Below are 26,463 nucleotides of genomic sequence, written 5' to 3' on the forward strand. Positions count from 1 at the left end.
TGTCTTTTGTTTACAGACATTCTAGTAGGTGTGAAGTAGTTTCTCATTGTGGTTTAACATATTTCGTCAGTGACTTATGATGGTGAGTATCTTTTTGTCTGCTTATTTGCCATCTGTACTTTGGTGAGGTGTCTATTTAAATATTTTGTCCATTTAGAAAAGTTGGGCTTTTTATTTTGTTATTACTAAGTTTGAGAGTTCTTTATATATTTTGGATGCAATCATTTATCTGATATATATTTTGCAAATATTTTCTCTCAGTCTGTGGCTTGTCTTTTCATTCGTTTAACAGTGTCTTTCTAAAAGCAGAAAGTTTTAAATTTGAGTGAATTTTAATTCATCAGTTTTTTTCTTTTGTGAATCATGTTTTTGCTGTCATATATAAGAAATCTTTTCTCAACCTAATACCATAAAAATTTTCTCCTGTTTTCTTCTAGAAGTTTTATAGTTTTAGGTTTTGCGGTTTTAGGCTTTTGATTCATCTTGAGTTCATTTTTATATATGATGTATTGTTTTGCATATGATGTCCAATTGTTCCAGCACCGTTTGTTGAAAAAACTATTCTATTTTCATTGAATTTTTGCATACGAATGTCCGATTGTTCCAGTACCATTTGTTGAAAAGAATATGCTATTTCCATTGAATTGCGTTTGCAATTCAGTTGTAAAATAATCAGTTGTGTGTATGTGATTTGGTCTATTTCTGAACTTTCTATGCTGTTCCATTGATGTATTTGTCTATCTTTATGAAAGTACCACACTGTCTACATAAATGTGTCATTATAATAAATCTTCAAAGCAAATAGTATGAGACCTCCAATTTTGTTCTTTTTCAAAATTGTTTTGGCTATTCTAGGTCTCTGCATTTCTCTATAAATTTTAGAATCATCTTGAGATTTTGATTGAGATTGCACCACACCTATACATCAACTTGGGGAGAATGGACATCTTAACCATATTGGATTTTCTGACCCCTGAACAAGTTATGTCTCTCCATTTATTAGGTCTTTAATTTCTCTCAGCTATGTTTGGTAGTGTTTAAAAATTTTAATTGTACTATAAATAGCATTTTTAAAATTTCAATGTTCTTTTTTGTTATTTTATAGAAATGTGATTCATTTTTGTATATCAATCTCATAGCATCCTGTATCCTTGCTAAACTCACTTATTTGTTCAATTAGATTTTTTGTAGTTTCCATTGGATTTTCTACATAGATGATCATTGTAGTTTTTAAATTAAAAAACAGTTTGCCTTTTTCTTTCCCAGTCTGGATGTCTTCCTTCCTGCCTTTTTTTCTCTTCCTCCTTCCTTCCCTCCTTCCCTTCCCTTTCCTTCCCTTCCTTCTTTATCTTTTTTCTTTCTTTGTCTTGTCGAAATGACTAGAACCTCCAGTAAAATATAGAGTAGAAGTGGTGACAATGGTTATCCTTTTATTGTTCTTGATCCTATTCAGTGTTTTACTATTAATTATGATGTTAGCTGTAGATTTGCTTTGGTCTATTCTCTTTATCAGGTTGTAGAAGTTCTCGTTTATTCCTAGTTTGCTGAATGTTTCTATTGGGAATGGATATTGGATTTTGTCAAATGCTTTTGAGTTGATCATATGGCTTTTGTATTTTAGTTTGCGAAAATGGTAAATTATATTGATTTTGAATATTAAACCAATTCCTGGGATAAATGCCACTTGTGCATGATGTATTTTTAAAATCCTTTGAATGTACATATTCTTTATATATATTATATTCTTTTTCTACATTGTTGGGTTTGATTTGTTAAACTTTGTTTAGAATTCTTGTGTCCCATGTTCATGAAAAATATTTGTCTGTACTTTTATTTTCTTAATAAAGAAGACTGAAATCTTCTTTGTGAGATTTTAAGCTATAAATTCAATTTCCTTAATGGATAGAAGGCTATTGATGTTATTATGTTTCTTCTAGAATGAATCTTTGTAGTCTGTGCCTTTCAAGGAATTTGTCTATTTTCCTGAAAGTTGTCAAATTTATTGATGTAGTGTTGCCCATAATATTCCCTTTTTATTATTTTAATATCTTTAAAATCTTTACTGATGTCAAATCTCTTATTACTAATAATGGTAATTTATAACCTTTTTATATTAAATCTTTTAATATTTATAATGTAATATTTGATAAATATTGCTATGATATGAATGTTTGCATCCCCTCAAAATTCCTATGTTGAAATCTGAACCCCCAAGGTGATGGTGTTAGAAGAAAGCATCTTTGGGAGGTGATTAGGTCATGAGGATGGAACACTCATGATTGGGATTTGTGTCCATATAAAAGAGACCCCCAAAGAGCTAGGTAGCCCCTTTGGCCACATGAGGTTATAACAAAAAGATGGCTGTCTAGGAAACAGGCCCTCTCAAGACACTGAATCTGCCAGCGCCTTTATCTTGGACTTCCGAGTTCCCAGAACTGTGAGAAATAGATTTTTATTGTTTATAAACGACCTGATTTATGGTGTTTTGTTATAGCAGCCTGAATGGACTAAGGCACATAAGAAAGAATATATATAACTTATTTGTAGGTTAGGAAATATAAATAAATTCCTATGACCTTTGTAGATTACTTCAATACCTGCCATATTTTGTCCATTCTGATCCCGCTCCCCCCAATTCCTACTTTATCTCACAGAGGATAAATTCTCTTAAAGCTGTAGAGGCATTTTATTGTGTCTTTCTATGTTCTAATTGTACCTAAGAAAAATTATTCTTATTATCAGTCAGGTTTGTCTATTTTTCTAAGCTAACTTTCACTAAGTGCTTGCTGTGTGCAACGCAATTCTTATCAGTGCTTCAAAAGTAGGTTTTACCATAATGTGTTCTGTAGGTGAAGTTTGCTTTAAGCCACGTTCAACAGAAAATCCAAGACTAGCTTAAGCAGACATAGTTTTATTTTTCTCTCTCAACATGAAGTTTGCAGTTAGTACTACAGTATGGCTAGTAGTACTACAGTATGGCTAGTAGTACTACAGTATGGACTAGTATGGCAGGTCTGCAATGTCACATGTGACCTGGTATTTTACATTAGGTTCCCCAGGAGCAGACATAGTTAAGGATTATGAGGATGTAATTTACTAAGGAAGTGTTTCCAAAAAAGACTGATAAGGAAGTCAGGGTGGGGCAGGGCAGGGAAAAGAATCTAAGTAAGAATGTGATCACGTGCTAAAGTCCCGCAGAGGATAACTTCAGCATGAAGCCCATAAGAGAGTTTTTGAGTGAAATTTAAAACAGTTGTTCCACCCAAGGCAAAGGAGTTAGGCTTTCAAAAGCCTTGTGAGGCTGGTGGGAGGAATGCAAACTCACAGACACATTCATCTCTCTGTGCAAAAGGGCAAAGCAACATCAGTACCATAAAGGCAATTCTTGTAAGAAGAGCTGCAAGTGTTGGATACCGAAAGCACACAGAAGGTGCTGGTAGTACGGGTATATGGTACACATGGAAATGGTATCAAAGAATCCAATATAAAGGAATCCAAGGGGATTTGGGCATAGCACAAATATTTGCTCACTACACCAGGGTTCTTTAAACTTTCCCTCTTGCCATTTTTAAATGTTGTAGGTTTTTGTCTCTAAGCTCATCACATTGTAGGTAGAAACTGGCTTCTCTACATTCAGGCTCATGTCTATGGCCCAGGTAGGAAGAAGGGGTAAAAGACTGAAAAAGGCCATGCTATCAGATATGTTCCCTTAGAAGTTGTTTTTCTTAACTCATATCCTGTTTATATATTTTTGTCTAAAACTGTATCAAATGGTTACCACATCTAGCTGCATGGGAGTCTGGGAAAGAGTATATTATTAGTTGAGTACACTGTTGCCTGGTAAAGAATAAGGGTCTGTTGGTAAAGAAATATGGGTGGTAGTGATGGATTTTAGATAGATAACTGCAATATTTGGTACTTCCTATTCTGCAGAGGAGAAATAGAGATTGAAAAGGGTTACATACCTTGCTGAAGTTGCATGACCAATAAGCAGTAAAACAAGCCTATATTCTTAATATCCTGGATAGTGTTTCATGCATTCTTTTTATGGGAGTATTCTCTGGGCTAGAGACTGTAGTTGGGCTTGGACAAGTGTTTCATTATCTTGGCACCTCAATAGGAAATAGCCCATTGATTCTATCACTACCAACTGGTATTCACTTTCATCTCTTGAGCCATTCCTTAGATTCCTAAGCCTCCTAGGCCCAACACTGACTACTAAGGGGGTTGGAACAACTGGATTTTATCCCTTTTGCCTGAGACCTACAGAAGGAACCTGCTTAACATGACCTTGAGAATAGATATAAGAATAGATAAAACATTTCCATTTTAGAAACACAATGCAAAAAACAAACAAACAAATAAAACAGAATAGATCAGGGGTGGGTATTAAGGTATGGAGATAGAGAATTAAGTTCTATTTCTTTCTCTGAGTACAAAACTATACTGATCTCCCTTACCTATGTACAACTATGTACTGTAGAGTTCGAGTTTTAAAAGATATTGTACATGTTTTAATTTCCATGTGTTCAAGGAGCATAGCTAAGGTTTCTTTTGTGCTTTCATGATGCCTAGGGAAGTTTAGTGCCTGTAATACGGCATGTATTTAAGAACAGCTACTAGAAGATGACATTTCTTTTTTTTTTTTTTTTTTTTTTGAGACAGGTCCTCACTCTGTTGCCCAAGCTAGAGTTCAGTGGCGCTATCATAGCTCACTATAACCTCAAAATCCTGGCCTCAAGTGATCCTCCCAACTCAGCTTCTGGAATAGGAGTAGCTGAGATTACAGGCATGTGCCACCATGACTGACTAATTTTTTTCTGTAGAGACAGGGTCTTGCTATGTTGCCCAGGCTGGTCTCAAACTCCTGGACTTCAGTGATCCTCCTGCCTCAGCCTCCCAAAGTGCTGGGATTACAGGTGTGAGCCACCACACCTGACAGCAGAAGATGAGATTTCTGAGCTTTAAGAGTGATAGTATGAGGGGAGAAGGAGTTGTGGGACAAGCCTACTCCAATCCCCACTGGAGATTTCTCTATGTTTCATGAAATTTCTCAGCATGAAGCACAAAGATTGAAATTGTTAAATTTGGCTTATTTAGTTCTGCAGAAGTGGGGATTATATAAATCATATAAACCAGTCATTTTAGACTTAAATCAAGCTGCTGTTCTCTAATTAGATTTGCAAATTTTCTTCAAATCCCCCCTTAATCTCAACTCTTACTTAGGTTTTTCCCTAATTGTAAGTCACTTTACTCATTCAAATAAAATTTTCTTGACAATATTTCAAGATATCCAATAAATACATAAAAAGCTAAGAATATAAATAAAATAAGGGAAAAGTAAGTTTTGACACAATTATTTCTGATACAATAAAATGAAAAAGTTCCTTCTAGTAATGTGTGTTATATATAGACCATCAAAACAGATGCATGTAAGTGACAAAATGCTATCACACATGTGAATATTTTAATCAGATTACATTGACTGTAATGAGGATGGAAAAGTATTTTTTACAAAAGGAAAATTAAACACAGAAAATAAGTTAGCCTAGTTTAAAGATATCTAAATAAGGAGTCAGAAGTCTCAGATCGAAGTTCTGGTGCAGTTACATGTTGGCTGTTTAATCTTGGGTAAAAGTTGCTGAACATTTCTTTTGTGCCAGCCTCCATGATAAACACTGGGAGTATAGAGGTGAAAAAGACACGATCCCTTCGCTAGAAAATCTTACTTAGTTTTGAATCACCAAAAATATCAGACAAATGTCCTACTTCAGACGTTGGATTGGAGGATGCTTACTTTCACTTAAGAATTTCAGAAAATTGAGTCATTTTATGATAAAATCATTATGGTCTCACATACTTTTGAAAAATACAGTTTATTCAAGAATATAAACAGCATAGATATATTTGGTTATGTAATAATAATTTTAAGTATAATACAGATGCACATGGTCACTATTTAGTTTTTTTTCAGAAGGGATGTTGCTTTTATTTTTGTTTCTTTGGTAAAACTATTGGCAAAGTAATGAAACAAAGACACATTGTTTTACAATTGTAATACCCTTGTACAGTAATTCAATTCCTAGCCTCTTTTATCTTATGTTCTACCAGCAATTATATCCAGTAGGTCTCAACAAATTAAAAACTAAAAAGCCCACGCTTTCAGAAAAGGCCATATTTTATAAGTATTCTGTTATTATGTTTACCATTTATTGTAAGTGTTAAGTCTAAGAAAAACTGTAGTAGAAATTAAGACTTTAAAATAAGCAAAAACTATTTCTTTAGTAGTTAGAAAATGTTATTATATGGTTGAGTATAAATTTTACTACCTTGGTAACAGTAAAACACAAAGATGTTTAATAGAAAATATTCCCATTAATAAAACCTATCTAAAATTCTACAATATCAGATAGACAAAGCAGAATAAAGGTGTTGGCATCCAAAGGTCAGGTGATACAGGAATAAAGCTCAGGGGGTGCAAAGCCTATATCAAGGACACGATTAGTCAAAAGAAATGGAGAAGAGGTAGAAATGAAATGAATATTGCACAGTAAGCAGGGGCTTCAGAAAGCTGGACAATGAAAAGACTTGTGTACATGGGAAGCAAGAATTAGAAGAAACTTTGTTCAAGGTGACAATGAGTACATCTAAAGACATAGAGAGTCGGAAGAGATAGTATGCCATAAACATGAGGGACAGTCAGTCAGTGAAATTTTAATGTTCTGTATCTTATCTAGGCTCTAGTAGGTTAGAGGACTTCTGGTCTCACTGTGGTACTTGGATTTCATAGTCCTTGGGTGCCCTAAAATATGCTGCAGCTCAGTATTTTTTTTAATGTTTTAATTTATTAGATATTATCAATAAATAAAATGTTATGTCTGAATTAAAATTTATTTTACTTCCCAATATAAGAATGTCTTGCTTAAAGTAAACTCAGTATGTGAAAACCAGAATTTTAAAAATGAAAGAATTAGTAGTGAAATTATTCACTTTACAAACACTGTATTTATTTTTCTTAATTTTTCTATTATTATTGCTTTTTCACACATTTATATTACCTGGCTAGCCATGTAGGCATTCAAAGTTCCATAACCCCTTACAGTAAGATAGAGCTGATCTGAGTGTTGTCTAGGATATCTACAAACAAACTTGGTGTTTTATTCTAGTTGAGAAATGGTCAATCTATGTAGCATCTGGTCTTCCTTTTACTAGCAGGTCTAGTGTTTAAGCTATTGTTTGGAACCAGAGAAAATTATTTTTCTATGTAGCTCTTTAAAATGGATCCCTGTCTAAAGAGAGACTTGATCTGTTGCCCTTACTCTCCCCAGAGGTCTCAGCTCTAAATGTGAAGTTCTTTCTGGGCAGACAGTAGAAAAAGGTAAAAGTTAGGCTTGTATCTCTTTAGTATGTTGGCAGTTTCTTTACCAATACTCTATTTAATACACTGATGCTTGTATTGAATATGCAGTTATACAGAGGGAAATATAAAACAGAACTGAAGGACAAGAAAAAAATATTTTTATGTAAGAAGGAAAACATTCCACAGCATGCTAAACACTCTCCATTTCCCTTGCATGTTGCCCATCTCTTCCCTTATCTCTCATTCCTTCTCCAGTGGGTGGCATTTGGGCTACCCAATCGAAGACCCACAGCTTTCCATCACATTAAGTTTTAGAGAGTTTAAACATGATATTCTCACTGCTCAAACTCTCAGAATAGTCTACTTTAATTAGAGCAAGTTGATTATCCTTTACACCTATAAACATTCCAGGATCATTCTTACATTCAAATGAAACACATTCAAATGAAACACATTTGAAAGGCTTCTTATGAAGGACAAAGAAGGCCTGCTCCGGCAATGGTTTTTCACACTTATGGAACTGAGGAAACAAGAAAGAACACAATCAGTAGGTGAATGGCAAGTTCAGAGTCAACTTTACCACCCTGTGTTAGAAACTAGAGAGGAATAATTATTTTCGAGTTGTTACCTCTAGCAAGTGTGCTTAGTGAGTAGGGGAGGGGAGGGAGGAAGAAGTGAATAGAGGGCCAAAGGGGTGAGGGGTGGATTTGATTTGATTCACTGATGATCAAAACTTAGAGAGGCAGTATGGCTTAGAATGACCAGATCTGCATGCAGCAGTTCTGGATTTGTACCCTCTTTTGACATGTACTATGTTGGCATGTTGCTTTACCTCTCAAGCCTCAGCCTCAGTTTTTCAGTCTAGCTAGTTTTCTAGATCAGTCAATCCCCAGTGTACACACAGACATATGAATAATATAAATGATTATTTTGAGCAACTAAGTTTTGAGGATGGTTTGTTATACCACAGAGCTGACCAATATATCAATTCCATCCTATAATTACTATGAGAATTAACTGAGATAGTATTTGTAAAACATTTAGCACAGCACTTGGTATATAATAGAGCTAAGTATGAGTGAGATTTTATTATTCAGTATAGTTATACATGCCAAACACTCTGTTATATACATACACTTAGTAGTATTTTGTTAAGGAAGATGCTGGTTACCATCCATTGTTTATGTTAATGCCTTACATGGCTGTGTTAGTTAGCTATATAATTTTCTGTATTTATATAATTTTTTTTTGAGACAGGGTCTTTCTCTGTCACCTGGGCTAGAGTGCATTGGCATCATCATAGCTCACTTACACTCAAACTTCTGGGCTCAAAAGATCCTTCTGCCTCAGCCTCCCAAGTAGGTGGGACTCCAGGTGCGAACTGCCACACTTAGATAACTTTTCTATTTTTTGTAGAGACGGGGTCTTACTCTTGCTTAGGCTGTTCTCAAACTCTTGACCTTAAGTCATCCTCCTGCCTCAGCCTCCCAAAGTGCTAGGACTACAGGCATGAGCTACTGCATCTGGCCCTATATTTATATAATTTATCTTCTATACCTTGGTCCCCAATCCCCAGGCCACAGACCTGTACTGGTCTGCGGCCTGTTAGGGACTGGCCACAGAGCTCTGCTGACCCCTGCTCCCCCACCCCTGTTAATTGTCTTCTATGAAACTTAGGAACTAGGGCTGCACAGCAGGAGGTAAACTCAGTGGAGCAGGGGTGGGGCAAGAAAGCGAAGGCTTTATCTGTATTTACAGACCCTCCCCTCCCCATCACTCACATCACTGCCTGAGCTCTGCCATGGCCCCACCCCCAGACTCCCACCCCCTCGTCTGTGGAAAAATTGTCTTCATGAAACCAGCCCCTGGTGCCAAAAAGATTGGGGACTGCTGTTCTATATTATACTCTCCTGTTTTCTTTCTTATCTCTACCTTTGGCTTGTTTCTTCCTCAAGATATTTATAATTATTCATTATGACCAATACAATAATGCTATTTACTAACTAAAGAAGAATATGCCATGATCAGAATCCTGTGATCGGAAGGTAGATTGTTAGGCTACTTGTAAATCTTAGCACATGGAAATCTTTATGACCCTCCCTTAAGCAGGCTCAGAGAATGAAATTATTTTTACATTTGCTTAAGAAAACTATATTATACAAAGAAACACTTCCTATAAGAACATAGTAGTTCCTAAAGCCAAATAGAAAGGATTTGCGATCATTCTATATACAGTGCTTCTCAAACTTTAGTGTACATATGAATCTCCTGGAGATTTGTTAAAATACTGATTCTGATTCAGTTCTGGAGGATCCTGAAATTCTGCATTTCTAACAAGCTCCCAGGTGACATAGTGCTGCTGGTAGAGACCAGACTTTCAGTAGCAAGGCCATATATGCCATTTCCTTCCCTATTCCAGAAGCAAGTCATTAGTAGTATCTGATTGTATTTTATGGACAATAGCACAAAGTCCTGCAAAATACCCCAACACCCAAATCTACACAAATGAGTGGAATCAATCATGACAGTTATAGAATCATATTTCTGTTACCTCCACAGAGTGCTCCTTGTTGTTGGCATGCAGCCAGTGGTCTTTCGAAAGACCCAGGTTTACCATCAACATCTTACCATCGACACTGTCACCTTACAATTAAGAAATTGCAAATGATAAAGTTAAGAATTGTAACTCATCTTTATTTAAATGAATTTAACATCCAGGAAAAGAGTCTAAAATAACTATTTCATTCACCAAAAGGTGTCTTGGAAATATTTGTACTCAAATGAAACTAAAGAGTGATTGGATAAGTAGAGGGTACTTCTCAACTGGAGATAAGTTAGTTTTCTTATATGCTTTCTAGTTGGAGAACTGTGATTCTAATGGGCACTTCTCTGGACACCAGCGTCCCTGTCTGCATGTAAAGCCACTGACAGTTGTCCCCCAATATCCAACTCCTCTTATTGTAGTATAATAGAACATTTCCCAGCCTGCCTTCTTATGGCTAAGTATAGCAACAGGTCTAAGTTCTGACCATGGGAGGTGAGAGGAAGTGTCAAGTACAGCTTCCAGGTTGTGCCCTTAAGGGGAAAGAGCATGTATGCTTCTATCTTTCTCTGTTCTTCTGATTGGACACGGTCATAGTAGCAAGTAATCCTGAAACGTGCATGTTGGCAGAGCCACAAGACAGAAGCTAGGTTCTTGGACAGCCTGTTAAGCAGAACTGTTATTTCAGCCCTGGCAAAGACAGAAATGAAGTTTATCTAGCTTAAGCTACTGTTATTTTGGATCTCTATTAAATGTAGCCAAACCTTTATCCTAACTATTAAACTGTAAAATAGATGGGATGGAGTAAACTCTGTTAAGAATCTACAATTTTACCATGAGCTTGGATTAGAGAGAACCTCTGAGACTGTATTCGTTTCCTGTGGAGGATTTTGGATTTATCTTTACCCTAAATTTAAGAATTCAACCCTTACAGCTACCCAGCCCTCCAAATTACCTGCTTCACTTGAGGAGCACTGAGACTCGTAGTAACGCAGTAACACCTTATCTGAAAGACAATATATAAAATTCCTTTGGTGAAATAAAATTTTATCAAAAGTTTTCAGTTCCAACATACATATAACGTTAGAAAATATCCTCCCCTTTTATTATGTATCAATAAAAGCAAAACTTTTGTGCTTTGAGAAAGATCTCAAATGTATGAACATACTGTGGTGAATTCTTTAACACAGTTGTTAAAATATTTAAAATATTGTTCATAACATTGACATATTCATTTAGTGAAGGTTGTACTTTGGTGATATTGATAAGGCTGGAAAGATCAGTGGGTAATTTACAGCTAATGGGTAATTTATATATGGTCCCTCCTTCCACCCCTCACAATAGATACCACTTCTCAATATCGTTATTCTTCCCTGATGAACCCTGACTACGCTTCTGAATCCTTCTCAACATAGTGATGTTCAGTCATTTACTGTCAAGGCCTTGGAGTTAGCATGATCTGTTTGCCATGTTTAAGGTAATCCATTGTTTATGGTTTAGTAGATTTAAAGTAAAAATACTAGTCATCATTATATCATTATAGACAAAAGGAAATATTCTACCTTTCTCTTGATCTTTTTTCAAGTCTTCAATATAGATCTCATAACTTCCATCCTCCAAAACAAAAGTAACAGACTGATCGTTGTATGTGCTTAGGGAAGCAAAAGATTCTGTAATAGGTGAAATTCCTGCCATTAAGAATTCAAAAAACTTGTTGTAAGGAACAATTCTTTTGGCAACTTTAAAAAAAATGCTTTCTCAAAGGATTTTTTTTTTTTACAATTTGAGCTGCACTTTGTCGCTGTTGTATAGATGAAAGTCTTTGGCACAAGCTTCACGTAGCTCAAAGGCTGAGGTGTGACACCTGAATGGGATTAAAGGTGCTAGTCTCTTGCACAAAGGCCCTGGAAGGCCATGTGGTGTTCTTGTGGGAGGGTTGATGGAGTGCTAACTATAGAAGGTACATGCATTGCTAGAACAGCTACCACGCACCTAGTTTGGATACCATTAAATGGACCCATCAGCTGCAAGTGGACAGAAGTTTCTAATACAAGTGAAGACACAGACTTGGGGCTTCCACCTGGAGTAGCACTTGCCAGGGTCCTGTGTCTTGCCTCCCTCTTCACCCCCACACCACCCTGTGACCAGTCACACCTGTGGTACTTGGAACGTGAAGTGTTCTAGTATGGTTCTGGATCTCAGGCATAGCAAAGGCAAAGTGCTCCACAGCAGACTGCGCCCCATAGGCAGTGAATGACAGACGTTCTTTTCCGCCTGCAGGACAGGGTGGAGATGGAGGTGGACTGTCAGTCCCCACCCTGCACAGGTGCCCCTGCGAGGATTCCCAGAGGAGGCTGCTTGCTGACAGTGGAGACTGACTTCAGGGCTTTGGCCACCCCATGGTCTGAAGGGACCTCCTGGCACACTTACACCCCAGTTGGGCACACCCGTTGGAGAGCAAGAGGAACAAAACTCATCTCAACACCAATAAGGCAACCACTATTAACATTGTACTTTACTTCCTTTAAATAAAAAAATCACTTAAAATATTGTAAACATATTTATATATAATTTTGTATACTCTGTTTCCACTTAACATTATAACCATTTCTCTCACGCTATTAAAAACTCTTTATATGCCCTTTTTAAAATGGCTAGAAAACAGTTCATCATCCTTACTCTTTCCCAGAGGGAAAATTTGGGTGACAAAAAAAATTACATACTTAAATGTGGTAAGTGAATGCAAATAGATATCCAGTGCTATAACCAGGGAGTGTACAGTTCCCCTTACCTGTTTTTGGTGGGTTCTTTCCTAAAGAAGGCCTTTTGGTGGTTTTTTTCCTAAAGTAACAGGCCCTCTTTTCTATGGTAAGGCCAGAGCGTAGCTTCATAAAGTACAAATGGCAAACTTCTTCAGTCTTCTGCTGGGATTCTAAACAATTAAACAAATTGTGAGACTGTTTTATTCCATTTACCTTTGTTCTTTTACAAACCCTGAGTGTAGCAAACCGAGAAAGCAAGTTCAGCTTCACAGTATCGTATCATAAACCTTTGGGGCCAGTTGTGTTCACAATTCATAGTTTTTAGATTTTAGGATTGTAATATAGAGCATATACTGTAGGTGTGTGCCCCCAGGAGAGACTGGGGCAGCACTCCATAGCAAAGTATTAGTTAATTTTATAGTGAAACACAGGGAAATTTACACAAAATTCAATAAAGACCTCATGTAAGTTCAGGTCAGGATTTACCTGACAAAATGAGTTCAGGTCATATTTTGCTGCCAAATGAATTATGAAAACTTTAGGTCTTTAGAAAAAAATGTTTTCAGAATTCCATATAAGAGAGTGTGGACCTACGTCTGACATATGTTAACTTGTTACTGAAAGCTTTGCCACTTGTCCACAAGGCTGAATCAGAATAAGGAGGACCAGCAGTTTGAGGAGGAGGGAGAGAGAGTTTACTTTGCTGACAAAGGAGGAAAAATGGTAGACCTTAACAGTCTCAAAATTCCAAATTTCCTGAACATAGGCAGAAACACAGAGCTCTTAAAGGCAGGGTTCTTGGCTTCAGGCAATTACTGTGGTTAACTATTCTAATTGTCCCATCTCTGCCAAAAACAAAGCCTGTGAACTCTGCCAGCCATCCACCTGGGGGGCTGGCACCACCTGGGAGTTTTAACAAAAGACTTAACCTGCCACAGGGTTGCAGGCCAGGCTGCAGTTCCCAAGAGTGGGGGAAGTTTTAAAAAGTCAGAAAATCTTTTTGCCCCCTTTTTTCCCCCAGGTCATTCCCTCTGTTACAAACCTTTGCCTAACTGAGGGAGAACTTTTATTCATATGAAATCTGCAATCTTTTCTACTTATCTAGAATATACTTTTTAATAATTTTGAAAGGATAGCTATAGTCTATAGACATTAAAATAACTGCCAAGCCAAGCATGGTGGCTCATGCCTGTAATTCCAGTGACTTAGGAGGCTGAGGAGTGAGGCTCACTTGAGGCTAGGAGTTTGAGATCAGCCTGGGCAAGACAGCGAGATCCCATCTCTAAAACAAATTTTATTTAAATTTTTTACAAACCTGACTGTAATGTAAAGGTGGCCTTGCTGAAATAACAGGAAAATATCTAATTGTGTAATTTTCTAGTGGCAGCTAGAGATCAATCCTATGAGCTCTCTCTCTTTCTCTCCTCCTAGCTAACAGGCACCGTGCAGAGCTGTTTTTTCACAACATCTAAAAGGAGCCCAGCAGACAAAAAAGAAACATAATTTTTTCTTTTTTTACAATTGCTAGACCTATTGACTAAAACTGCCTTTAGAATCTGTTTCTATAGCCTAAAGGTGTTCCTGAGAAGCCCCTGGATGGTCAGCAGGGGAGCAAATGGCAGGCCTCAGATCCTGCCCAAAATCATATCTTAAGGGCTAGATTGCAGACAAGATCTTTGACATCTGATAGCCACTTCTGTTGTTATCTGTCTGCCACGAGGAAAGAGGAGCGAATGTAGCGTTCACAATACTCTGTTAATTTGGCTACAGCCATAAATCATCTTCACCTTCCCTTTTTACAATTCCTAAATAAAAAGCCTAAATACCTGATTCTCTCTGGCAACACACTTTTCCATTTTCTCTCTCATGTTTGGCCCTTTCTCACTTTTGGGAAAGTTAAATAAACTTCTTCCTTCTATCCTAATCTTTGGAGAAATTTTTCTCAAACCCACATACATACCTCTACACAAGCACTCCGCCCTAACACTGACATTTACTGAGTGTCTACAGTGGGCCAAACACTATGCTAATGATTTTACATACTTCTTCATGTAATCATTTACAATAATCCTGCAAAGTAGGTATTATTATCTGCATTTAACAGGCCCTCAGGAATCATGACATTTGCTCAAGGTTACAGGGCTGGTGAGAAATTGTGACCAAGGTGTGTCTAATACCAAATCTTTTCTTTCTACTACCATCCACTTACCTCCATCTAAAAATGTGCTACACAGCAATGTGAGGGACTAACAAAATGGAAATTCAAATTAAATCAGTTTAAAGTAAAAAAGTTAATTATTCAGTAATTCTTATTTCATTTAGTGAAGAAAAATCTGAGTTTCAAGTAAAAAATTAAATTTGCTACTTTGATATTTAGAAAAGGCTTTCAGAGTTAGAAAAGAAATTGTAACATGAGTTGTAGAATCTCAACTTTTAACATTATACTAAATGAATTATCAAGGAATTTATACAATATAGTCAAATTTTAATTCACAGTAATTTATAAAAGAAAATAATTTTCTCTGAGTTTGTAATCTATTCTATGATTTCTTTTAATTCTCCAGAATATTTGTTTTCCTAAAATAATGCTTTTCAAAGTCAAATGGAATGAACTTGTATTAGCTACTATTTTGAGTTCTCTGTATCTTACTCTCCAATTCAGTTGGGCAGCTACCTTTAAGTATCTTCAACTATCTGAACAGGTGAAGACCACTTAATTATATTCACATCTACCCTCAAACTCCCTAACATTGCTTCATAATTCAGAGATACCAACTACGGTATCTCACATTTATATACTACTGCCTTTACAATTACAAACATAATTTACAAAGCTAACTAGTACCAAAGCCAGCATTGTTCTTGTTCTCCAGACAACTAATTTAATATAATACTTTATTAACAGTTGTCCTAGTCTGTTTTCTGCTGCTATGACAGAATATCACTGACTGGGTAATTTATAAAGAAAAGAAACATATTTCTCACAGTTCAGGAGGCTGGCAAATCCAAGAGCATGGTGCTGGCATCTAGTGAAAGTCATCCTTTAGCAGAAGGGTAGAAGGCAGAAATAAGCCCACAAGACAGGTTGAAGAAATTGGGCGAACTTGCTTTTAAAACAAACCCAGTCTTGTGATAACTAACCCCTTCCATGATAACATCAAGAATCCATTCATGAGGGTGGACCCCTCATGATTAACAATCTTCTTAAAGGTTTTTCCTGTTTTGCAGGCCAAGTAATAAAACTTCTCTTTCCTTCTATTCAAACCACTTGTTCTCTTTCTTCTGATATGGCCTCAAACCAAGTGCTGAGCTTTCATTAACACTGCCACTCAGAGAACCAGACTATGGCTGACAGGAACTACAGAAGTAAATAACTTCACTTTTCATTTCTTCCACAAACACCTATTTTGCCAAGGTCTCTTCTCACGGCTTACTACCCTTGATCTGTGTCATTTTACTCTTGGAACCTCTTCCTTCTTTGAACCCCTCTTCCCTTATTGCCATATCATCAGTCCTCTTCGGTTCTCCTTGTTTCTCTTTGATCAGTTTACCTCAGTCTCTGTTATTTCTTCCTTTGCCTGCTCCTAAAATGTTGGTATTCCCCAAGGTTTTGTCTTTTGCCTTCTCCCCTTGCTCTAAAGTTTCTTTCTGAGCAGCCTTGCTTGTTCCAATGACTTCAATCACCTTTTTAGAGGCTGATGATTCCACAAACTGCCACAAACTGTAACTCTATCTTCAGTTTTTTTCCTGAGCTTCCTAACTGTTGCTCTTTCTCCACAGGGCATTTTGACTCAGATACCTTGAAGCATCTCTATCTATTTCTATGCATATCCTCCTGAATTCGGGACATCTCTACCTGGATGACCTACAACTACCCTAACCTAAAATATAGTCCATTTTCTTCTACCATAACAGAATACCACAGGCTGGGTAATTTCTAAAGAAAAGAGATTTATTTGGTTCACAACTCTGGAGGCTGGGAAGTCCAAGATTGAGGGGCTGCATCTGGTGAGGACCTTCTTGCTGTGTCTTAATATGGCTGAAGGCATCATATGTCAAGAGAATGTGCAAGACAGAGAAAGGATGAGGGTCAAACTTCATCCTTTTATCAGGAACCCACTCCTGTGATAATGGCATTAATTCATTCATGAGGGCAGAGCCCTTGTGATCTAATCGCATCTTAAAGGTCCTACCTCTTGTCACGTTGCAATTAAATTTCAACATGAGTTTTGAGCAAGATAATGAAAGGCAGTCATATAACTTTTATTAAAGTATATTATAATTGTTTTATTATTTATTGTTAATCTCTTACTGTATCTAATTTATAAATTAAACTTGATCATAGGTATGTATGTGTATGAAAAAACATAGTATATATAGTGTTTAGTACTATCTACGGTTTTGGGCATCCCCTGGCGGTCTTGGAATGTATCCTCCAGGATAACGGGATACTGAAAGGGGCAGCCTTGTAGTGGATAACAGCTATTTGTTTAGGTAACTGAGCTGCCTGTATGAGTTGTATGATGAGATGGTTTGACAGAAGTGCCTTGTGCAGTGAGAAGTCCTTGTTCTTTCCATATAGCTGTCTGAGAGTGTATAATATGATAGGCATACTTAGAGTCAGTGTAGATGTTTAGTCTTTGATCTTTACCTAATTGTAAGGCCCTAATCATGGTGATTAGCTCTGCCTTTTGAGCGGAGGTGCCAGATGTTAGAGAAGCACTCTCTACTATATGAGTAGTGGTGACAATAGTGTATCCTGCCTTGCGGTAGCCATCTCAAACATAGCTACTCCCATCAATGTACCAACTATGATTTGGGCAAGGTAGTGGGGAATTAGAGAGGTCTGGTCTAACTGCAGTGGATTTCTCCAAGATTTCTAGGCAGGAGTGTTATGGGGACTCAGGAGAAATGGGAAGCAGGGTAGCGGGGTTTAAGGCTAAACATAGGAGAAGAATAATAGAAGAATTATTTATAAGTAAGGTTTGGTACTGAGTAATACAGCTAGAGGTTAGGAAGTGATGAGCTCTGTTGTTTAAGACATTGAGAACCTAATGAGGGGTATAAAACTGAGTTGGCTGTCCATAAGTCTGTTTGTTAGCTTCTTGGACAAGGAGGGCTGTGGCTTCCAGGGCTCTTAGGATGTCCATCCCTTAGCAGTATTATCCAAATTCTTAAGAGAAATAAGTGACAGCCTTGAAATCAGGTCATGAATTTTGTCCTAATACTCCAAGAGCAACTGTCCCCTATTCATGCATATACAGATAGAAAGGCTTGCTAAGGTTAGGAGGGGCTAGAGTGGGGGCTTCTCCAAGTGCAGCATTCAGGCTCTTAAAGGCTTTCAGGAGAGGGGACTTCCAATCTAAAGATTCCTGTTCTGGGCCTTGAAGGGCCTCATATAGGGGCTTAGCAATGAGCCCATATTGGGGAATCCATATACAAAAATAGCCTGTTAACCCCTCAAAAGCTCTAAGATCCCTTTTGGCTGCCAGGGAATCCACAGAGGAAATAAGTTGTTTGCGCTGGGTGGTAATAGCTTGCCTTCCTGGAGAAAACTGGAACCCCAAGTAAGTGACTATGAGTTGATTAATCTGAGCCTTTCCTGTTGAAATCCCATATCCTTTATGTGCTAAATGTGTGAGGAGAGTGATAGTATTATGAGGTGAAGCAGAATGGTCAGGATTGCAAAGGAGGAGATCATCAACATACTGGAAAAGTGAGCTGCCAGGTAGAGAAAGTGTATACAGGTCCTGGGCGAAAGCCTATCCAAAGAGGTGGGGGCTATCTTGGAACCCCTGGGCAGAGATGTCCATGTGGGCTGTTGTGAATGATACGTGTCAGGGTCGGTTCAGGTGAAAGCAAATAGGTCTTGGGAGTCAGGAGAGAGAGGTATAGTGAAGAAGGCATCTTTGAGGTCAAGGACGGTGAAAACCTGTGTATCAGGTGGCCTAGTACTAAGCAGAGTTTAAGGATTGGGGACTACTGGATGTAAGGGGATAACGGCTTCATTAATAATGCATAGATCCTGGACCAGGTGGTAGGAACCGTCAGGCTTCTTCACTGGAAGGATAGGGATATTATAGGGAGAGTAGGTAAGGTGAAGGAGGCCAGACTGTAGAAACTTAGGGGCTTGAGTCCTCTAAGGTCATCTAGCTTAAGAGGGTATTGAGTCCTGCAGGGTAAGTGAGTAGAGTCTCTGAGGGAGATAGAATTGGGGTGTCTATTTGTGCCTTTCCTGAGGTGCTGGTGTCACACACCTCAGGGGGCACCTTTTAAGATACCTCAACAGGAACAGAGATAGGGAGGCTCTGAGGAGGGTCTGATAATGCTTTTCCTAAAAAGCCAAGGAAAGGAACCGGAGAAGTCAAAAGGAGTTGGGTGCCTAATACCATCATATCTCTTCCCAACAGTGGGGTGGGACAATTGGGGAGCACCAGAAAGGAGTGTGTAAAAACTTGATCTTGTAGTGAGTAACAGAGTGGTGAAGTACGCAGCGGGGGTTGTATTTTACCTTCCACTTAGATGGTGGAGATAGCAGAGGAAAATAGGGGTCCTGGAAATTCAGGGAGAGCAGAGTAAGTGGCCCCTGTGTCCAGTAAAAATTTAATTTGCTTACCTGCTACAGAGAGAATTACCCTAGGCTTGGCCATTTTGATATAGTGAAGTGGAGCCAAATCCAGAGCTGGGGCTCATGAGTAGGACTGAAGCAGTCCCAGAAGGTCTGTGGGCATGGAGGGGGCCTGAACAGGGGGGTTCACTGGATCTGCAGAGCAAGTGTAATCTCCCATCTTGAGAAGGGGACACTCACTCTTCCAGTGCCTTTCCTGTTTACAGTTGGGGCACGGTCCTGGTGGACCCTGCTTCCTGGGGCACTCCTTTCTCCAATGCCCTAGCTGGTTGCAGGTCAAGCAGGGTGCAGTCGCCGCAGCAGGCTGTCGTCCTAGTGTCTTCTTGCCTGAGCCTCCAGGGTGTCCTCTCTGTCTCCAAAAGTGGTAGCCACCATTTGAAAGCTTCCTTCTGCTCTAGGGCCTGTTGCTGGTCCCTTTGCCTTTTTTCCTCTCTCCTTTCCTCATCTCCTAGACTTTGAAGGCCAGGTCTAAAAGTTCCGCTTGTGGGGTATGAGGCCTCTTCTCAAGCTTTTGGAGTTTACCCTGAATGTTGGAGGTTGATTGAGAGATGAAGGGCATGGCTAAGATAGTTTTTCCCTCTCTGGTATTAAGATCTAAATTAGTAAAGAGGCAATATGTCTTGGGTAGTTGTAAAAGGAAAAGAGCTGGGTTTTCATCCTGATACTAGGTAATTTCTTTAACTGTATCATAATTTACAGGTTTAGCAGTGGCCCTCTTCATCCTCTCTATGAGACAGGAAAGCATATGGTCTCACCACTCCCCACGAGGAGACTCCTGTTGGTAATCCCAATTTGGGTCTTGTTCTGGGACCACCATGGAGCTGACCACGTAAACTTCATGCTGCCTTCAATTAAGATGATCTGCATAGTACTCCCTAGCCTTAGACCAAATATGAGCTCTTTCCTCAGTAGTAGTATAAGTGGAGCAAATTACATGGACATCTCTCCATGACAGGTCATAGGAAAGAGTGAGGTATTCAAATTCCTTAGAGAACTTTGAGGGATCAGCCAAGAAGCTGTCCAGTTTGACCTCTATTTGAAACAGATCAAACATAGAAAAAGGACATGGACTCTGAGAATGCCTTCGGTGCCAGCAACTTCCCGGAGAGGGAGCTGGAGCACAGGTGGGGCAGGGTTTTGGAATGGCAGTCAGAGCAGGTGTGGCCAGGCGAGAGGGGTGGAGGTGGAGAAGAAGAAGGAAGGGGAGAAGTAGAGGTCAGTGAAGGCGGTGGGTGGAGTTAAAGGGGGAGGCAGCAGCCCCGAAGAAGAATGCTGCTAAGGAGGGACAGTAGGGGCAGCTGAGAGAGGAATGTCATCTAAGTCAGAAGAAGAGGGTAGGGAAGTAGAAGTATCATGTGACAGGTAGGATGGAGAATGGGATATTTAGCAAGTTCAAAGATGGCCTGCATGTAGGGAACTTCAGACCATTTGCCATGCTGGCAACAATAGGATCAAGTTACAGGATGGTGTTACGATTTAGAGATCCATTCTTGGGCCAGACCTCCTGGTCACCTAACTTATATTGTGGCCAGGCTGTATTACAACAGAAGACTAAGCCTTTATGTTGGAGGTCAGTGAGTTCCAAAGTTTTCAAATTCTTAAACTTAAGACAGCCCAGTGGAAAGTCCCTAGGTGGAGCCTATTGGATGCTGCCCATGACAACTAGGAGAAAGAAAACGATGTTTTAGGGATTGTCGCATGTTGCCAGAAGTCTGAGAGAGCGTCCCCCAAAATCTGAGTCAGACCAAAACCTAGTGATCTAGGCTAGAGAATGGGTACTCCCAGACTCTGACTCAGATTGTGTGTGACCTTGAAGTTTTCCCTGTTGCCAGGCGTCCCTGGATCTGGGTGATGAGTGATGGGGGCAGTGCCCCCCTTGGGAAAGAATGGTTAGGAAGTGTCCCTCCTTGGCATCTCCCAAGTGGTAGACCCAGCGCCAGGTTTTTTCCTTGACTAAGACAAACCAAACCGAACCGAAAAGCTACCACTCTCCACTTTATGTATATGAACATTCCCAAAGTTCCCAGAGACCAGGAGACTCCCGAATTCTCAACGGTTTAAAGGCACAGAGAGGGATGTTCTAGGGATTTCAGAGAAGGAAGCAGTTTCAAGACTGAAGCAGCTCCGCGTCCAGAGGTAGAAGAATGAGAGGGTGAGACAGTCCCCTTACAGAGGAGAAAAGTGACTTCTCCCCACGTGGAGGCAGAGAAGAGTCCCAGTGCGGGCCAGCAGATGTTAGGGTGGAGATGCTGGTGCACTCGGGTTTTGAGAAAGATTTCTCTAGACAAAGATTAGGCTAGAAAGAAAAGGTTTGTTTACTTTCCCCTGGTAGGGGTGGGGAAAAGGACCAGCATGGAGGTAGACAGAAGAAGAATGCGCTGGTCTCAAAAACCAGCTATCGGGGCTTTTTAAAAGGGGTTGTAAAAATGGCAAGGTATAGTCGAGAAACTGCTGCATCCACTCCTTTCTTTCTTAGTGGCAGCAGGTGGATAACAAAAACTGCAAGGATGTCAAAGTCTAAGAGTTGGCCCTTCTGCCTTTCCTTGGAGAAGGGATTATCACAGGGGATGTGACTCTTCCCTCGATATATGGTTGAAGCTTGGAGCTTGCACTCTGCTGTTCACTCAGGATCTCTTTGGGCTGTAAAAAGCAGATTCTTAGAAAACAATTTTGAAAGAGAGAGCTTTACATCTCTTTTCTGTTCACTCAGCTCTTTTCAGAAGTTGTGCAAAACAGAACTCCTGAAGAGTGCCTGTTAGGGAGAGAACTCATAGAACTGATCTGCAACTGTTACTGGGGAAATTGTGGGATTAGGTATTTTCCTGTTATTTTTGCAAGACCGCCCCTTTCAGGGACTACTAGTATTAAACTGAGCCAATATTATTGGAAAGGAAGATCTTCTAAGGGATAATAAAAATAATGTGATAGATTCTAAAGCCATATAAATTATTTGGAGATTATCACTATCCTCTAAATGATGTAGATAAGTAGTCTGGGCCACTGCACCCTTAAAGAAGGGCTTACATATTAATTTGTGCATTAACACCAGAAACTCCAACTCTGGCATAAACTCTGGGCTACTCCCTCATTCCAGCATCTGTAGAGAGCCTACATTTCCTGGAGTATAAAGAAAATGCATTTATTAAGAGGGAATTTGGGAATGTAGGGTCACTTCCACTGAGTCACTGTTTCTGCAGAGAACATTTTGACTCAGCTGCCAATAAAAGGACTAATTTAACTATGATTTCCTGGCCATTTAGAAATCACAGTCAAATTAGTGTTTTCTCTGGTTACCAAAGAGCAGTGTGGTGAGCCAGAGCCTCAGGGAGGACAGAATGGGATAGCAACGATATTCTTTAACAGTGCTTTCTCTTCTAGCTTTAAAGATGTTTCGAGAAATGGAAAGGAGCATGAAAGACAAGGGAAGGATATGCCAGACTCACATCACTCCTTCTCCTGCATCTTCTCTCCAGTGCCCCATGGCTCTGTTAATTCTTTTGTACTACTGCTCCCATGTGAATTTGGAGTATAAATTTTCAAGATTACTTCCCAGGATAGATAATTTTAAGGATCAAAGAGGAAGACAGCCCTTTAATATCAGAACTATAGCTGTTACCTGACCTTATTTACCTTTCATCTTATTTCAAACTCTTTTAATTTGCAACTAGATAGACTTGAGCATCATTTGTTGGTTTTGCTTTATTTGAGCCCTAGATGGTTCAAATATCTTCACTTATTATTCTCTCCTTTATCAATAGTCACAAGTCACAACCGCATGCTTGGTACACCAAAGGTCTTAATAAATACTTGTTGAATGAAAGTGGGTCAGTTTAAAATTTTGTTAGTTATTTAGGGAAAAGGTTTGGGGGATTTGGTAGTAGGAGATGTTCGGGGAGAGAAATGGTTGATGTAAAAGGCTATAATTAAGTTTATCACTGTTCACAGAGTTTTGTTCTGTTTTGTTTTGTTTTGTTTTGAGACAGAGTCTGGCTCTGTTGTCCAGGCTAGAGTGCCATGGCATCAGCCTAGCTCACAGCAACCTCAAACTCCTGGGCTCAAGCAATCCTCCTGCCTCAGCCTCCCGAGTAGCTGGGACTACAGGCATGTGCCACCATGCCCGGCTAATTTTTTCTATATATATTTTTAGTTGTCCACATAATTTCTTTCTATTTTTAGTAGAGATGGGGTCTCGCTCTTGCTCAGGCTGGTCTCAAACTCCTGACCTTGAGCATCCTCCCACCTCAGCCTCCCAGAGTGCTAGGATTATAGGCATGAGCCACCACACCCGGCCCACAGAGTTAAATTATCTGAGTTAGTCTTGTCCTATGATGTATAAACAAAAGTTGGCTAAATATAGTCTGTTCAAAACCAAAGGCTGTGGCTGTATTATACCTTTATGAGACATCTCTTTTGATTTCAGTTCTTGTATTCTTAGTAGCTTTTGATAAGATTGCCTATATGAACATTGAAATAATAAAGATTTGATAACAGGTAAACAGATAAAAAATAGTATAGAAAATATCAGAAATGCTTACTTATCAGCTTGTAAGATTTTACCAAAGCTTTGTTTGCTGTGCTGTTCAGCTTTGCTACGGAAATTTTCTTGGTTGAATACTTCATTTTAGGCTTCATTTTTCAGGCTTCTGTTGGATTAAAATATAGTATTAGTTCAATTATTTTAACTTGAAAACAAGCAGAAACAACTGTGGCTAACTCAATATAAAATTGATAACATAACCACATAGAGAAAATAATTATTTTAGTAAAATTTGAACATAATATTCTAAGTATATATTCATACTAGATTATAGTCATGCACTGCATAATGACATTTCAGTTAACCACAGCCCACATATACGATGGTGGTCCCGTAAGATTGTAATTGAGCTGAAAAATTCCTGTTGCTTAGTGACTGTTTATAGCCATTGTAACATTGTAGCACAATTCATCACCACACGTGTGTGGTGATACTGGTGTAAACAAACCTTCTGTGCTGCCAGTTGTATAAAAGTATAATATATATAATTATGTACATTACATAATACTTTGTAATAATAATAAATGACCATATTACTGGCTTAGTATTTGTTATACTATACTTTTTATCATTATTTTAGAGTGTATACCTTCTACTTCTAAAAAAATGTTAACTGTATGTAAAGCAATGTCAGGCAGGTCCAGCAAGAGGTATTCCAGAAGGTATTGTTATCTCACAGGATATGACAGCTCCCTGTGTGCTATTGTTCCTAAAGAACTTCCAGTGAGACAAGGTAGACCTAAGCTAATGTGTGTGTGTTTGTGTCTTAGTTTTTAACAAAAAAGTTTAAAAAGTAAAAACTAAAAAATTTGAGAAATAGAAAAAAGCTCATAGAATAGGATATAAGTATTTTTGTACTGCTGTACAACATGTGTTTTAAGCTAAGTGTTATTACGAAAAAGTCAAAATATTAAAAAATTAAAGAATTAATAAAGTAAAAATGTTACAGCAAAGTAAGGTTAATGTGTTATTGAAAAAAGAAAAAATTTTAAAGATACTTAGTGTAGTCTAAGTGTACAGCATTTATAAGGTCTACAGTAGTGCACAGTACTGTCCTAGGCCTTCACGTTCACTCACCACTCACTCACTGACTCCCCCAGAGCAACTTCCAGTCCTGCAAGCTCCATTCATGGCAGTGCACCATTTTTTTTCTCTTATATGGTATTTTTACTATACCTTTTCTATGTTTAGATACACAAATACTTACCATGTTGTTACAGTTGCCTACAGTATTCAGTACATTAACATGCTATAGAGGTTTGTAGCCTAGGAGCAACAGGCTATACCATATAGCCTAGGTATGTAGTAGGCTATACCATTTAGGTTTGTGGAAGTGTACTCTATGATGTTCGCCCAATGATGAAATCACCTAATAATGCATTTCTCAGAACATATCCTTGTCGTTAAGCAGTGCATGACTGTATATAGTCATAGGACAAAAAGAACTGTAAAGAAATCTTAGACTTTACTTGGTGGGCTTATTGTTAGTGGTAACATTTATGTTGGAAATCTGAGATTGTTCTGTTATACTGTAGTATAGAGCAAGTAGATGGTTATATTGATGTTACACAGTTTTCACTGTAGGGGAAAGGAGATATAAATATAAAATAACAGAAGCCAAGAGAAAACCCCTGGAGTATAGAATTCAGTCAGCAATGTCAGTGTTCCATATTTTAGTTTCTAAATGCTTTCTCTACTGAAAGGAACCACGACTCCAGATCTGGAGATGGTAATATAGTAGGGAACATGGAGCATCCTGTTGTGCCAGAAAGCAGTGAAGTCATACAAAAACTAGTGAGGTTGTGTCAAAGGCGTACACAAGCCACCATGAAAGGTCACCCACTGGCAAGATTTGGAACAATTTAAAGATCTAAAAGAATAACAGTGGTAATTGACAATAATGCATTTAGTGAAAAAAGAAACCCACAAGTCCATAGTATTTTTCAAGAATGAATGAATAGGGAGGAATCTATTCATTATAGACGGAATGATAGAATCAGACAGATCACCATCTTGCAGCCTCCAATTTAATACTTGATTCAGGCAAGGATCATCAGTGGGTGCTATAGCTTGATGATCAAGCTGGGCAACAGTATTATACTGAAGAAATATGGAATTCTCTTGCTGAAAGTTCCATATTCTTTCAGTGTGGTACTGCAACCTAGCTTCATCATCACATCACTGTGGGTGTGGTTTGTGGAGGAAGCAGGACTTCTCCAGTCTTAAATTCTCTCTGACATTGCCTGAAATTCTACCAATTATTATTGCTTCATTTTTTTAAAGAATGAGCTTCTTGTATTGCTACATTAACAAAAACCCAAATTATCTCAGGAGTGGTTACAATTTAAATTTCTTATATATTCATATGAATCAGCTCTTCTAGTAGATAAGAAAGGAGCTTTGAGTTCCTAGGTTAGAGGACTCATTAGAAGATAAACTTTATCCACCTTTGTTTTGGTTCCTGGACAAAACTCCAGAGGCTGAAATTACAAAATATCTTGTAGGTAGAAGTAGAATCTTCTACTAGGTAGAAGTAGAATCTTATATGCATGCTACCTATTTAGAGCCAGTCCCATGAGCAAAATGCTCAGTGGTAGGCCAGTTGAAGACTACCCATTCTGCCCCTCAGTCTTG

At 38.6% G+C, this 26,463-nt stretch overlaps 1 protein-coding gene and 1 long non-coding RNA gene across 5 annotated transcripts in view; one reads left to right on the forward strand and one right to left on the reverse strand.

Annotated features, from left to right (window-relative positions):
• LOC123646654 overlaps positions 1-12,462 on the forward strand; it is a 72,676-nt gene extending 60,214 nt beyond the window's left edge. The window contains exon 3 of the long non-coding RNA XR_006737964.1: positions 12,183-12,462. This is a non-coding gene — a long non-coding RNA (uncharacterized LOC123646654). The remainder of the gene's footprint in view (positions 1-12,182) is intronic.
• Positions 5,858-26,463, reverse strand: part of IL33 (interleukin 33) — a 37,516-nt gene continuing 16,910 nt past the window's right edge. For 2 of the 4 annotated variants that reach the window (XM_045563855.1, XM_045563856.1), the window contains 7 exons: positions 23,828-23,935; positions 12,694-12,834; positions 12,057-12,176; positions 11,465-11,590; positions 10,858-10,908; positions 9,912-10,003; positions 5,858-7,880 (listed from right to left, as the gene is read on the reverse strand). In XM_045563855.1, coding sequence (XP_045419811.1) covers positions 7,665-7,880; positions 9,912-10,003; positions 10,858-10,908; positions 11,465-11,590; positions 12,057-12,176; positions 12,694-12,834; positions 23,828-23,924 — 843 coding nt within the window. In that variant the 5' untranslated portion in view covers positions 23,925-23,935 and the 3' untranslated portion in view covers positions 5,858-7,664. The remainder of the gene's footprint in view (positions 7,881-9,911; positions 10,004-10,857; positions 10,909-11,464; positions 11,591-12,056; positions 12,177-12,693; positions 12,835-23,827; positions 23,936-26,463) is intronic. The other 2 variants (XM_045563859.1, XM_045563858.1) reach the window with 1 other exon arrangement.

Source organism: Lemur catta, chromosome 10, assembly GCF_020740605.2.
Source record: "Lemur catta isolate mLemCat1 chromosome 10, mLemCat1.pri, whole genome shotgun sequence".
NCBI classification, from domain to species: domain Eukaryota; kingdom Metazoa; phylum Chordata; class Mammalia; order Primates; family Lemuridae; genus Lemur; species Lemur catta.